This window comes from Dromiciops gliroides, chromosome 6 (genome assembly GCF_019393635.1).
Source record: "Dromiciops gliroides isolate mDroGli1 chromosome 6, mDroGli1.pri, whole genome shotgun sequence".
In the NCBI taxonomy this organism is placed as follows: domain Eukaryota; kingdom Metazoa; phylum Chordata; class Mammalia; order Microbiotheria; family Microbiotheriidae; genus Dromiciops; species Dromiciops gliroides.
The window spans coordinates 17,199,594-17,215,284 of NC_057866.1; the positions used below are offsets into that span (position 1 = coordinate 17,199,594).

The following is a 15,691-nucleotide window of genomic DNA, read 5'->3' on the forward strand; positions in this document are numbered from 1 at the left end:
TCCCTAAACTCTAGAGGAATTACCTGGGGTCCCGTTGAGTTTCAAATCTGAAAATTTTGCCTCTCAAGGTCAGCATCGCCCACAAACCGGCCGTTCTGAAATATACACCACAGGAACAATTTACTATATTATACGGTCTTCCCATATTCTCCAAAATACAAACATCTTTTCTTAAAGGACAAGGCCGTAAGGAGGATATTGCCGCTAGCATTCACAATGGTAAATGCGCTAGATTTGGATTCATGACTGTTACTTATTTTCCTTCCACTCTCTGAAACTCATTTTTCCTCATCTGTAAAATGAAAAGGAATCGGACCAGATGACTCTGAGGTCCCTACCAACTCTAAATCTATAATTTTTGTTATTTTAAGTATCCCGCTCTCCTGCTGCTTTCATCTCACTGCTAGAAATCAGAACTAACCCTGCGATTTAGGCAGGCCTGGATCTCTGGGCCACTGGTACTTGACAAAAGAGCCAGGAACAGGGAAAACGGACACAAGTTCTCAATTTTGCTTCGAAGCCGTGAGTTTAAAAGGGCTAGACTGGGTCTTCCACTGTTACTATGCCATCCTTACTCCCCAGTCCTGTGGGAAACACCCATTATGCCTGCCCCTTACAGTCAGATCTCTTTGAAGAAGCCTACTAGGTGTGAAAGAGAATCCAAACTGGTCTGAAAAGTGGCACCAATGCCCCCAATACCTCCACCACCGGTTTACAAAACTATTCAGCAGAATATGACCCTTTGTCCCGGGCTCCCTTAAGAAACATTTTTTTTAAATCAAATGACTAGCGCTTCAAAATGCATTTGCTAACCTAACCCTTCCTTCAAGGAACTTCATTCTCTTTTGGCTACAGAACAGAATTTTAGGGAAGCTGAAACTCATTAAGCAGGGACAGACAAAAGATCCAACTGCCTTGGAAGAAGCCCTTATTCCATTATAAACATGTTTCAGAGAGAGGAAGGAAAACTAGATTTCTTTCAGTGGAGAGGAAGGGTGTGGCTTTTTTTTTTTTACCCAAGGAAAATTCAAAGAAAAGACTATACTTACGATCCTGGAATTCCCCACCACCTCACACTGACTCTCACCAATCCTACTCTCCCCTCTCCACAGGCATCTTCAATCACTCTTTTCTTGTTGCTTTAAGAATGAGTCCCAAGCAAAGAGAAAAGAAAGTGGTAAGATAGGAGTCCAGTTAGGTGATTTCCAAGGAAATCTGGCCCCCATGTTGCCACGTACTTTCCTGACTCCTCACTGCTAGGGATTTTCTTTTCTATCTGCCTTCAAACTCATGAGCTGTTAGTGGACAAAAGGTCCAACTGCTCCCACCTGTAGCTCTCTCAAGATTTCATACGGCCTATGAAACAACAAGCCGTCCACACAAAGGAAAATGGACAAAACCCCAGACAGATTCTATCACATCAGACCCAGGCTAAAGAAAGAGAAAGACACTTCTCACTCTAAATACCCTGAGCTGCTCAAGTCACACCACAGACTAGTTGAGCCTCCGAGGCTGCCAGTTCCTGTGGTTAGCAACATGGTATTCACTTTCTTCCGGTTTTCCCCTGACTAGAACAGGACTGGCTATAACCCTCGATCACAGACATGAATTAGACAGTTAACAAGGAAAGCACGCAGGGCCAGCGCGACAAGGGAGGACACAGATGGTGGACACAGACCTATCCCTGAGCACAGCGTGTTCCCTGAGAACCAAAGTTAAGCTAAGATCACAAGTTGCCCAACTTCCCCAACCACTGAGACAATTGCTTCCCCTCGCCCCTGTACTGTCCCAAGAAAGCTCCAGAATTTAACACCAGGAGTTAAAGAAAATAGACGGTTTTGCTGCACAGCTCTGAACTGTAAGCACTACCACTGGTGGCTCTGCAACCCAAGCCAGAAACATGGATACGGCAGGCCAAAGGAAGGGTGCTCACCAAGGAGGAGTTCCCAGTGCTCAAAGCCGCCGCCAGCTCCCCCTAACATTCAGTAGGTACCAACCCAGAGGATGCCTATTCACTGGAAAGGTTGACCGTGTAGCACGGGCACCACGGATAGCCCATCACCATCAGAACAGCTTCATGGGAAGACTCTCAGTTGCTCTGGTGAGCATCTCAAAGTTCTACCTGCCCATCCAAGGAGAGGAGGGGTTACCTGATGCCGGCGGGTGAGGGTGCCGTTGGCCAGGATAGAGTTGGCATCCTGTGGCGAGACACGGACACGCTCCAGTTGCGCCGAGACGTGGCGCCGCTCCTCCTCTAATGCCCGGGTCAACTTCTCAAACTGTGCCTCTTGTTCCTTCACAGAGGCCAAGATGCTGGCGGTCGACTCCACCTCTGAGTCGTCCATGACCCTGAGGAATGGAGCCGCCGCAGGGCAGAGTAAAGGGGGGGTGGATCACAGAGGAAGGAGGGAGATAACCTCCCCCCTCACTTCACACCACTAGGAGGAGGTAGGGGAGAAGAAAGAAAAGGTCAAAGATAGATAAGAAAAGAGAGTGGATCATCAATCCCAGAGCAAAGGTGTATACCTGCAGGTTTGTACTACAGCATAGCAAGGAAACTACCAGCAAGCTTAGTGTCCCGTCACCAGTGTCTGGTCAAGCAGTATCACTCACCCACTAGTTTCTCTCAAGACATAACCAAGAACTAGATAGATAACTGGGAAAAATATGACTAAGCAACTTATACAGGTGATAGGAAACCAGAATATGGTTAAAAGCATAAAAGTTAGGCCTGTCCCTAGGTGGAAGTTCTGCTGATTTTAGCAGCAGCAAAAAGTTGCAACCCATTCAACATAGCACCGTCACTACAGGGCAAACCTTGTCCCGGGACCCTCTCTCAGGAAAGGGTGGGTAGCTTCTCTTCTAGAACTGGCCTATCCTAGCCTTTATGATAATTAGAATTGCTGCTGGGGAGGCTAAAAATGACAAACTAAAACCCTAAAACAGAATTGGAGCTCTCAAAGTATTTCAATTTCCTGGTAATCAAAAAAAGGGTAAGAAACAAAATGAAAATTTAGGGTCCTGGTTCTGAACTTAGATGTTCCTGGATCTGACAGCTTCACATTTAAGTCCAATATGGCCCCAAGCATGACAACTGCTGAGATAAACCAGGAAAACATCAACAAAGAAGGAATGAAAAGTATCCACAGAAAGTTTGTATTTAAAAAAAGGCAAGTTCTGGGAAATTTGGGCAGAAGGGGAATGAGCTTTAGAGTCCTGAAACACTGGTTTGTGATCCTGAAACATTTCAGGTAATTTTATCTTCTAAAGGCCAAATGAGAGATTCTCCCTAACTCCTAATCACCCAGTCAAAATTAGGAAGTTTTGGGAAGATTATTTCATAGGGGGCAGCTAGGTGGCACAGCGGATAAAGCACCAGTCCTGGAGTCAGGAGGACCTGAGTTCAAATCTGACCTCAGACACTTGACACACACTAGCTGTGTGACCTTGGGCAAGTCACAACCCTCATTGCCCCACCAAAAAAAAAAAAAAAAAAAAAAAAGATCATTTCATGTATTCATGATTCCTTCCCTATTGGGTCACATCTTGGATAAATCACTAAATATCGATGGGCCCTGTAAGGTACCTAAGTGTTATTGCCATAATAGTCAAGACTTTTCTGTGAGGACTGTGTGTGTTGGGGAAAGAAGGTAGAGATGGGAGAGGGAGGAATGCCTATAACTTTCTTCTCTGTGCTCAGAGAAACATGTTAAGGAAACCACCCCCAACCATTACTTCAACCCACCAACAGAAAATTGTTTTCTTGGCTAGAAAATCAAGGGGAAAGGGCATAAACACCGGGAGTCCTAGAACATCAGTATAAAAGTTTGCACATATCACTGGGAAATGCAAATTTTAAACGAACCCACTCCACCCCCATCCCATCTCCTTTCCCCTCCTTGCCTCCCCCAATAGAAAAGTTAAAATCTTATTAAAATATTTTTTTTTAAGTTTCCATACACACCTGTTAAGAAGGGAAGGTCGGATTTGATTGGCTTAACAGAGAACAGCCCAGTCTAGATGCAAAGAATCATGGAAGAAACATCTCAGCCACCACCAGGGAGGAAGCAGGAAGGAGGAAGCTGCAGAGATAGTGGGGAGCAAGGGAATGGGAAGGAAAATAAATACACCCAATAAATAAACAGGAACAGAGGGAAGTATTAGGAGAAAGAGAATCTGGGTATGGGGAGGGAAGAGGAGTTCTTCACATCAACAGTCCTTAGGCTGCTGTTTTCACACACCTTCTGGCTCTATAGCACAAGGTACTGCTTTTGGTGAAACCTGGATTCCAACTCCATATCAGAGACTCCCAAGTTGAGCTGCCCACCTGAGAATCTGCAGACTTGTAGTCTAGGTAGGAAACTACCTACTTCCTCCTTGCTACGACCAAAGGGAGCTGCTATCAGCGTGTCTTTTCCCTCCTTCCCTCCCCCCCCCCCCTCCACCCCAAGATGGAAACCAGAGGGCCCAGTCCTGGCATGCCTACAAAGGCGTTTGAGAAACCAGAGCAATCGTGGGGGGTGGGGAAAAGGGGGAGGGGAGGGAGAGGGAAGGACAGACTTGTGAGGACTAGCCTAGCCTAGCCTGGGCCTCTTGACTCAGCTCCCTTTCCCACGCTCCCCGGAGCAAAGCCAGCCCTCTAGGACCAGTCTGTGATAGGTCCCATTTGCTCAGCTTTACCAATTCAGGGCGTGTGCAGTCTTCAGCAATCAACCATGCCCAGAGGAGGCTGGAGAACAGGTGTCCTATAAGTTCTTCCTATGCCAAACACACCTGCTCATTCTTCTACCCACCACTCCTACTTCCTTCTTTGAATGCAGTTCCCAAACCCAACAATATGGCCCATGAATGTCATCTCCTCATTCCTTGTTCCACTTCCTATCCAAACTGAAATCTTACAAATGTCTTTCAGCTATGACTACAGTCATCCTCCAGCCTCCTGAAATTTCCTTGACAGCTCTGCCATTTATGTCTCTTATTCCTGTCCCCAAGGTTGCAATTATCACTCAAAGAAAAGTGACTTTAGTAAGTAACCTCTCCGAGTTATACTGGACTCCTTATATTTGAGTGTGCATAGAAGAAAAGTCCATTCGAATCTTCTGGTGTGGCAAAAACATGGATAAGAGCAAGGAGAACAAGTCTAACAAAAATTCTCCTTGTCGCTTAGTTTCAACTGGGTCTCAGTTGCATTTCCTACTGACAGTCTCCACCCTGTAATCTTTCTTTGCTAAGAAAAGCCCAAATCCTAACTACCATAGTTCATACAATGACAACCCTCCCAGCCACAGGGAAAAATTCTTTACCACAGTGCCACAATAACTCCCTCCTCTTTCCTCCTGCTAGATCAGCTCCAACATACTAAGCAGCAGCAAAAACTATTGATGGAGACAACTATGTCAAGAGCTTCTGGTTCTAAAACCATTATATTTCTACAGGTGAGCAGGACCATGGAATGGATTCAGGTAGAAAAAAAAACAATTAGGAGTTTAGCATCCTGGGTTCTAATTCTGCACTGCTCAGTTCTTTATAGATACTTAGCCCTATACTGTTTTCTGCCAGGAGAGTGTTAGTTCCTCAAGGGCAGACTTGGTTTGGGGGCTCTATGTCTGCATATTCAGTACCCAGCAAAGCGGGAGCAGTCAGTTAATCAGTACTTAGGCAAACCACTTCATCTCTCTGAACCCCAGTATTTTCATCTATAAAACAGTTAAGCTCATGCTACTTTGTCTTAGAGGAGTATCAACAGGATCAAAGGGAGACATCTTCTAGCTCCCCAGATCTTCCCAGCAGCACCTCAGAGTTATAAACAACCTCCTAGATTCCAGGCTGCCAACACTGCTACCGAGTCCCCAATTGAGCCTCCTTGACCTATTCCAGTTGAGGTCACCTCTAAACCAGATTCAAGCAAATTCTGGGTAAATCTCTGGAGTGCTTCCTCAATGTCCAACAGCAATAAGAGCAGCATCTATCTTCAGTTAATGTAAATTATTAGAAATTAGAAAACTATTAGTTTGTTAGAAAATTCACTGGACTAGCAGTCAGAAGACCTAGAGAGACTATATACTAGTTGTGTGATCCTGGACAACTGATATAACTTCTCTCTCAACCTCATTTTCCTAATATGTAAAATGGAAATATGGTATTACTTTCATCATAGGCTATTTTAAAGATAAAATGAAGATGAGGAAAAGCTTTGTAACTATAAAACATATAAATGTAAGTTATTATGCTTACTATTATTATTAGCCAAGAGATGTACTCGTAATTCATGATCACGCATTGCAAAAACACAGAACTCTACAATGTTTATGCAGAACCCCTACTGACATATTATCACAGTTAAATCTTCCTTTCCAGTTTGGGAGGTGTAGTGGAGGGTAGTGGAGGGCAGTGAGAATTCTTGAAAAGTCTTCCAGCCTTGAGAACCACCTACCCACCCAAAAAAGGAAGATGAGGGACAAAGTCAAGAAGAATGCACAAGTTCAATCCTTCGCACACTTCCAAATTGTAAAACCATCCATACCCTGACAGTAAATCATAAATCACAAAATCAAGAGCGGAAGTCAAAGGGATCGCCTAGGAGACCCTCTGGCCCAAGGAACCTCCACAACTTCTAACTAGTAAACCCTTCAGTGAGTGTCCACTTGTTGGTGAGGCGGCTAATCTCACTTTCAGACAGGATCAAAGAATGGACTTCAGTGGCCACCTGTATCCATACCTGAAAAAGGGGCTCGGACTATAAAGTTCTTCCTTCTATCCACTATCATTGGTTCTGCTCACTGGAGTCAAATCAAATCCCTATTCTACATGACACTTAGAGAATAAAGAAACCAAGTCCCTCTCTCCAAATAAACTACTATTTTATAGTATCCACCTTTTCTTATATATGAAAAGTGTGCAAATGTATTTCCTCAAAATCTCTTAAAAGGTAATCTGTCCAAGCCAATAGTTTCCAACCATTTTACAATCAAATGGTTTCAGCTAGTGGCACAAGAACATTTGCTCTCCCCCATAGAAACCCATAGGGAATTACCAGAGTGGGAAGGGGAAATAGATGAACGCACTTGTTCCCCTGGTCTGAGATTTCAAAGATTCACCATGCCTCAGACTTCATAATCCAGGCAATGGTCAAAATCCCAAACACAATCCCTTTTTGCAAAGACTCTAAAGGACCATAGGCCAAAACGCAGACATAATTTAAATTTAACAAACCCAAAACACCTCCTGTCCAGAGCAATGAACTAGACAGAAAGTTGAGATGAGAATCCCTGACCCCACGGAAGTGACGCTCTAACAAGATTTGACTCACACACAAATAACGAACACAAAATATTTTAGGGGTATATAAGAGGTCATAGGGTCTAGAAGATTGGAGCTCCAATCTACTCCCTCATTTTACAAATAAGGAAATTGAGGCCATTAAGGTAAAGTGACTTGTCCCAGGTCTCTCTTCCCTTTGCTCCCAGGTCACAAAGGTAGCTAGGATTTAAATTTGAGTCTTCTCTCTCCAAATACAGTGCATTCTTTCGATTGTATTATGATGCATCTCTAAACAAAGTGCTGTCCATCTGGAGGTATGGGAGGGAGAGAGCATGAAGAAGAATTGAGGAATTTGAGCAGTGCAGCAGCAGTTCACTAGGCTAGAGAGAAAAGAGCAGGCTGGGTACAGTATAAATGAAAGCACAATGTTGAGAAAATACAAAATGTATTTGAGGAACCATCGAGGAATCTGGTTTGGCTGAAGCAGAGAGCAGACTGAAGGTAGTATGAATTATGATGGAAAAATAGGATGGTGCAATTATATGTAAAAAAAAAATTCTACTAAAAGAAATTAGGACAATATGATGTTAACCCTCAATTCTTTGCAGAGACAAGGAGGGTCTATTTTGTATGTAATTCATGGAACACCGCATATATTGTTGAGAGAAATCTAATGTATATAAAAATAGAAAATGTTAACAAATTTATTTTTTTAAAAAACAGGGGGCAGCTAGGTGGCGCAGTGGATAGAGCACCGGCCCTGAATTCAGAAGCTCCTTATTTCAAAGATGACCTCAGACATTTGACACTTACTACTTGTGTGACCCTGTGCAAGTCACTCAACCCTCATTGCTGCCCCCCCCCAAAATTACTGTTAAAAGAGAACAGGAAGTAAAAAGGGCAGTGGACTTGAAATAAGGAAGAACTGAGTTCAGATCCTATCTCTATCTCATGCAAGTCATTTAATCCTCTCTGTGCCTCCTCTGTAAAATGAGGGGGTGGGATTCAAGGCTTCTAAGGCACCTTTCTGTCTATATATATGATTTATTATTTCAGCAAACTCAGATAAATAGAATGAACAACCTTGACTCCAGAGGGAACATAATGAAACTACTTTTTGTCAGTAAAGAGGTGGTGGACTACAGGCATAGACCGAAGTATTTGCTGAGATATGATCAGCCTTTTGATTTATCTGGCTTAACTGACTTTTGTGGTTACAAGAGAGTTGTTATCTATTGGAAATTAGCAGTGATGCTTTCTTTTAAAGCATTGATAAACCTTAAAAAAGATAAATAAGTGTCAGATGAAAGGATTTGGACTTTACTGAGAAAACAGGGAGTCACTTAAAAGAGCTTTGAGCAGTAGTGACATGGCCAGATCTATGAGTAAGTTAGTTAGTTGTATATTGGTATGAAAGAGGAACTTAAAGGAGGAGAGCGTAGCTATCTTTTGTAGTAGCTTTGAAACAACAGTTCAGGTAGGTGGGTAATGACGGGTTGAAGAGGTGAAAGGGCCCACAGCACTGGTATGAAAAAGTACTTTGTAATAACTTAAGCATTATGTAAAGGTGATTTGATGTTATTGCTATTATTAGATGAGATATTGAACAGAAATCATTGCTAATACTTTGTAGGAAAAATGGGTGAGTGGAAGAATAGTGATGTTCCCGCTGGAAGCAGAAAAATCAGAAGTTAGGCATTAAGGTAGTCAACAAGCATCTATTAAGTGCTGACTATATGACGGTATATTAAGCACTGAGGATAAAAGGGCCAAAAATACATCCCACAGTCCTTGCTCATTCTAATAAGGGAGATAACAGGATGGACATGAGTTCAAATCCAGCCTCAGACACTTGACCCTTACTAGCTGTGTGACCCTGGGCAAGTCACTTAACCCCAACTGCCTCACCAAAAAAGAAGACGACATAGGTGTTTTAGTGTAATATCCACACTTCCTGAAGAACACCACTGGTTAAATGCTGAAAACTACACCCCTAGGGTCATTCTAAAGTAAATGTACAGCCGTAATTGAACCTCAAATCAAATGGTTTCTCTGAATGCCAGTACACTTGGAAGAGCCTAGAGCCAAACCAATTAATCTCAGACAAATGTATTAAACACCTACTAGGTACAAGGTGTTACATAGAAAGGCCTGGTTCAAAGTCAAAAAACCCAAACAATTCCTAGCCTAAAGGAGCTTACATCCTATGGTGGGGGTGAGGAGAAATAATACATATGCAAGAAAACAAATCCAAAGAGGCAATGTGGTGCTGTAGAGAACCTGCCTTCAAAACAGGGAAGACAAAGGCCCAAATCTGCCTTTAAGGCACTCCCTTTAAGACAACTCACCAGATTTTAAGCTATAGTATAGCTGTCCATCTGCATTGGTAACGTTTCTTTCTTTTTGTTTTTTTAGTTGGGCAATTGGGGTTAAGTGACTTGCCCAGGGTCACACAGCTAGTAAGTGTCAAGGGTCTGAGGCCGAATTTGAACTCAGGTCCTCCTGAATCCAGGGCTGCTGCTCTATCCACTGTGCCACCTAGCTGCCCTGGTAACATTTCTTAACAGAGTTCCTAGAAAAAATGAAATCACAGGTCTGGATGTTAACAATAAAATACAATTTAAAAAAATATAATTTTGAGAGGGACAAAGTGCCAATGCTTTGGGGTAGGGGAATGCCTGATTTGTACTTTGAAAGAAGAAGCTAGAAGGTAAGAAAAGAATCAAAGGAAAGGGGAGTGAATTAGATGGAATATCTACAGAGGAACAACTAGTAGGTCAGTTTTGACTGAAATGGAGAGTAGGTGACAGAGACTAATAGGAAATGGGTCTGGAGGGAGATGTAGGAGCCAGGTTGTAGAGGATTTTAAATGACAGAAGACTTTGTTAGGACAAATTATTTCTTCTCTCAACCACGTTAATAATTGTTATCTGATTGTGATAAGCTACAGTAAGCAGGAAACTCCTTTAAAAGGTGCCTTGATGGGGCAGCTAGGTGGCACAGTGGATAGAGCAGCAGCCCTGGATTCAGGAGGACCTGAGTTCAAATTCGGCCTCAGACCCTTGACACTTACTAGCTGTGTGACCCTGGGCAAGTCACTTAACCCCAATTGCCTCACCAAAAAAAAAAAAAAAAAGTGCCTTGCCTTTCTACCTACAGGAGTGATCATAAAATGAAACAATTCAGTCTCATTTACATGTAGTCACACTTCTATAACTTCCAAGAACCACACAAACCTTCATTTCTTTAGCTTTTTGAAAATTTCAGATCTAAGGTGGTCCTTAAGAAGAGATAATCACACCAATAACTATAGTAAAGCAGGTTTTCTAGGGTAAAATCAACTTCAAAAGCACAAGATGAGAGAGGCATGGCTAGGCACTAGATTGATTTAATGAAGTGGTGGTGGTGGGTTTCCAGTGGACTGCAATTTCAGTAGACGTCAGTGTGACATGGCAGCCAAAAAAGTGACTAAATCTTCAGCTGCATTAACAGTGGCTTAGTGTTTGGAACTAAGGAGGTGACTGTCCAGCTCTGCCCTAACCAGGCCACATGTCAGGTTTTGTGTTTACTTCCAGGCACCACATTTTAGGAAGGATATTGGTGTTATGTAAAAAGGCCAAAAGAGGATCAATAAGACACAAGAATTGGGCTGTTTAGCCTGGTGAAGAAAAGACATGGGGACGATAACCGTTATCTTTGACCTAGAGACATAACCAAACACAGTGAAAGAGTGCTCAACTTGGAGTCAAGAAGACTGGTTTCACATCCTGATTCTGACATTAGCTGTGTTAAATGGGAACAAATCACTTAACCTCTCAGTCTGTTTCTTATCTAAAAAAATGAAGATAATAACTTATTATTTTAGGGATTATATGAGATAATGCATGTAAGGCACTTGAAAAACCTTTAAAGTGTTATATCAATGTCAACTCTTCCTATTCTGCTTCACCCCAGAGAACAGACCTGGAAACAATGGATAGTAGTTGCAAAGAAGCAAATTTAGACTTGAGGTAGAAGAAAAAAAATCCCAATAATTATAGCTATCCCAAAGTGGAATGGGTTACCTCAGGAAGTCGTGTGCAAGTCATAGAGGGATTCTCATTAAGGTACAGATTGGAATAAATGGACTCTGAGGTGCCTTAGTCGAGTGAAGTTGTTCTATAAAATCAGACTTTTAAAAATCTCAAGTCACAGAATCGAAACTGGAAGAGACATCTCACAATTCACTGAGTCCAGCCAGTCCCTGATCAAGGATCCCCTCCTACAACATCTAACTAGTAGACCTCTAGACTTCCCTTGAAGGCCTTACTTCAAGGAGAGAGAACCCACCACCCCTCTAGAGGCAATACATTTACTTCTCTTTTGGACAGAATCACAGAATTGGAAGAGACCTCGATGGCCAATTAGTTCAATCCTTATCTGAAAAGGACACTCTCATTGTAAAGAATTTTTTCTTTATGTTGAACCTGAAGTTGTGCCTACAACTTCTACCCTGGTTGCTGCTTCTAGTCCTGCCCACTGGGACCAAACAGAACACATATAACCACCCTTAAACTTGATGGGGTTTTTTTGTTTGTTTGTTTTTATTTTTATTTATTTTTTTTTGTGAGGCAATTGAGGTTAAGTGACTTGCCCAGGGTCGCACAGCTAGTAAGTATTAAGTGTCTGAGGTTGGATTTGAACTCAGGTACTCCTGACTCCAGGGCTGGTGCTCTATCCACTGCACCACCTAGCTGCCCCAAACTTGATGTTTTGAGGCTTAGAATACAAGAATAAATGAATTGAGTCTCTCTCTTATTCAAATAAACCAGCACTACTGTTTAAAAACAAAATTCTCTACTTAAATGTTTATGAGTGTACGTATATAGTAAACCCGAAAGTGAATTCCCAGTGTCCTGACCTCCCATGTTATGACTTGTAAGGAATTTTAGAGAAGGATTTAATTACCTAAATTAGTGTTTGCCTCAAAGGTCATGGATGTCATTTCTAACTCTTGGGGAACCCTTAAGATACCCAAAAGGTATTTTGCTCCTAATGCGAAGGATCATAAATCAATGCCTTTCAATAATCCTAGCAGAGAACAATGCTTTACACTGCAGGTAACAAGGTTCAAATTCTATTAGCCCCATTTTGCTAGTTGGATAAAAGGAGCACAGTAAGAAAAGAATTCTAGTGTCTCTCTTCCCATGTATCCCCTGCTATTCTCCTAATGAGACGATAGATCCATTCTGTGTCATGACAGCAATAGGAAAGAAATCATGTGGGGTTTTTTTCACTCTAAAACCCCATTACTATATAGCATACCTTCTACGCCACCCAAAACATTTCTTCTTTACCCTTATAGCCACACTGTGGAGGAGGGAAAGAAATGTTCCCTCTCCAGCCTAGAAGCTATATTTGAGAATTGGCCTTTACCTGGGTTTTGGCAGTTTCAATGTTTCTCTCTTGTTCTGCTTTATTCTAAACTTAGTGCCCTTCTAGCACTAGTAAAGCAAATGAAAGGATCTTATGGGAAGTACAGTGAGGGAAGAGTCTTATTTCAGCCCATCAATAATCCTCATAGTTAAATGGAGTTGTGGGAGCAATTTCTCTAAAGGAAGAGAAACATTCTGAATGGATTGGTGGTATTGAACACGGGATGCAAATCTGGAGTAAGGAAGCAGTTGTAAGAATCAGAAGACCAGAATACCAAGTCCCTGGATTGTTCACTAGTTGTATGATCATGGGCAGCCAAGTCACTTAACATCTTTCATTATTAACTGTACATGAAAGGGGTAGACTGCTGTCTTTGTGTTCCTTTTAGTTATGTCTATAATTCTAAAAACTTTTATTGAGACCTAGGCCTCAAAAGGAGGGGAGGATAACAGTAGCCACGGGCCAAAATGGTACTTAAATCTATTCAGTTTTATTATTCTGACCTCTGTGCTCTATCAGTCTTTCTGGTTTCAACTATGACTTACTTGAAAAAATATAACAACTTCTACTTTAGAAGATAAAGGCCCGATGGGAATTTCATTTGCTTTCTCCAAGTATTCTGTGGGGCCTTTTCCAGTCAAAACCATATATAATGAAACAGTGGAGAGGTGGTATACCAGCATTGTGGCAAAGCAAGGGTGTGGTTCTCAACTAAAGAGCTGGGGCCAGTTCTGAAAGGCTTCTGAAAGAAACAAAACCTGCTTCTCCCCAGAGCATGTATGACACACACAGGACTGGTCTAACAAGTCCTTCTGATCTCTCAGGCCTAGCCAACTAGCCTCTTCTCCTCCCCCACTCTCCATGTGCCTCACGAGGGCCCTCCACTTGGGACTGATAACACTGAATTCTCTTAGTTCAGAAAGTCTGAGACACTGCACTACCTGTGTCCCCGCTGTACCCTTGCCAAAGGCACCTCACCTAGCCTTATAAGGAAAGGCATAGGAGAGGCAGATTTAAAAAAAAAAAACTAAGATAAGGAAGGAATAGAAGAAGGGGGATGTCAGGGTGTCAGGCCAGAGGCAAGGGAGAGGCTAAAATGCCTTCTCCCTTTCCCTATCAGAGAAATTTGAGGGGTACAGGAAGTCAGGTACACAACGGGGAACAAGAAGAGAAATGAAAAACGAGCATTTAACTCTTCGTATTTTGGCTGTTTTTAGTATCTCTTTTATTGATGTAGCTTTTCAGTTATTTTAGAGGGCTGGGAATGCCAAAATCTCCAAATACAAAGTTTAGCCTTTATTCCAAATCTTTCAGGGATCCATACACTTCAATAGAAACAAAGCACATAGGGACCCCAGTAACATCTAAGCCCTAAGACTATTGGATCCAAAAAACTAACCACTTGAAGCTCACATTTCTCCTTTTTGGGGAGAGGTGGGGGGGAAGAGAGCGAAAAAGAAGAAACCTACTTATGAAAACCCCTCCCTTTCCTGTCATCTCAAATTTCCTACAATTTAGAGCTACCCTAGAAAGGACAAGAAGGATTTCATTTGTCATGTTACATATCCCAAAGCCTCTGGGGAAAATTTTTTAAAAACTTGAAACCACTCCGAGTTCTAATCTGCCTTCACCTATGAAGGATGCTCCCTCCTTCCCCTTTGGACATACAACAGAGAAAGTAAGAAAACCTCTGAAAGAGAGAGTGACAAGAAAACTAGGGGAGGAGGGAGATGATACTTCTGTATTGGTGGCAGAAACAAAAACCACTCCCTTAAGTGATGAGGAAGGAGAAGGGAAATCTGGCTTACAAGAAGGGCATCATTTCAATTATAGCATGAATGGCAGTCAATGTATGCCATGCATATGTATATGTGTGCATGTGTTTGTGTGTGCACGCGTGCTTGAGTGTGTGTATTTGGGTGGGAACGGTACTCAAAGAGAGGGCTAATTTTTCTGAGAAGGCCAGAAAGGGAAATTGGATGAGAATACAGGGAAAAGGCAACAAACACCTCAGATTCTGTTTATCTTCTCAAATACTAGGTCCCTATTTAGTCATAGGATTAAAGCTTGCTTTACATCCAGATTTCTCCCACTTTAAGCAATGAAAACATGAAGGACAGACTGTTGAGGGCAGGAAGGTTGACTGAAAAATGTGTGGAAGGAGAAACAAAGTGTTAATAAGTAATAACACACAAACCACCTCCACCACTGTTAACCCAGGCCCCCAAACAGTTTACAAGACTGGTTTCTCCATCTCAAGAAGCTAGCCTAAGAAGCATAGCTCTTTGATGACCTGGTCAAAAGCAGGAAACTTTGGAGAGTTGGGGAAGGAAGCTAAGCAAAGAAAGAAACATTGCTGGTCGACAGCAGGACAGAGGGTAGGGATTGTTCCAGAGGTATGTTAGCAATCTGCCTCCAGGGCAGCTGTCCTCCTGGGTAGTCAAAGGGGGGTTTGTGTGTGCGAGCTCAGCTTGGCAAGAGGCTGAAGGCTCAGCCACCCAATCTCCAATGTGAGAAGTGATAGATGCCTGTTCTACAGTGGAGGTAGAAAGTAGGCTGAAACAACAATGAAATGAGGGAATTGGGAAGAGAAGGAAGACTACAGCTGTTGTTTCAGGGCAGGCAAAAAAGGTAAAAAAAATTATTTCAAGAAAAGGGCAAAAAGAGAGCTTCCATGCAAAAGCAGGAAGTTCGGATCCTTGCCATTTCTTTGTATTAAAATCACATCAAGCGTTACCCTTGCCCAGCAGCAGAGGTCATTCTTGGGAGAAGGCCTAGAATAAGGGCCCCAGAACTTCACTTCTGTCTCCATTTTCTTGACAAAGGGTAGATCTGACCGTTAATAAGCTGAATAAAGACTTGGCCACTTCTTTCAAGATTGACATTCTTTGTTCCTAAGCCCCCAAGAAAGTTTAAGCAGCAAACACACTAAATGCCACGCAAAAATAGCCAACGGGATGTTTCTATAAGGAATACCATTCTCCTACTCCCTTCTCCTACCCCAAATCTTCCCAAA

The 15,691-nt window shown here is 42.4% G+C and overlaps 1 protein-coding gene across 1 annotated transcript in view; it reads right to left on the reverse strand.

The window, feature by feature from the left end:
- CTNND1 (catenin delta 1) overlaps positions 1-15,691 on the reverse strand; it is a 60,004-nt gene that overhangs the window by 26,010 nt on the left and 18,303 nt on the right. The window contains 3 exon segments of the mRNA XM_043970637.1: positions 23-95; positions 2,151-2,438; positions 3,965-4,082. Coding sequence (XP_043826572.1) covers positions 23-95; positions 2,151-2,345 — 268 coding nt within the window. The 5' untranslated portion in view covers positions 2,346-2,438; positions 3,965-4,082.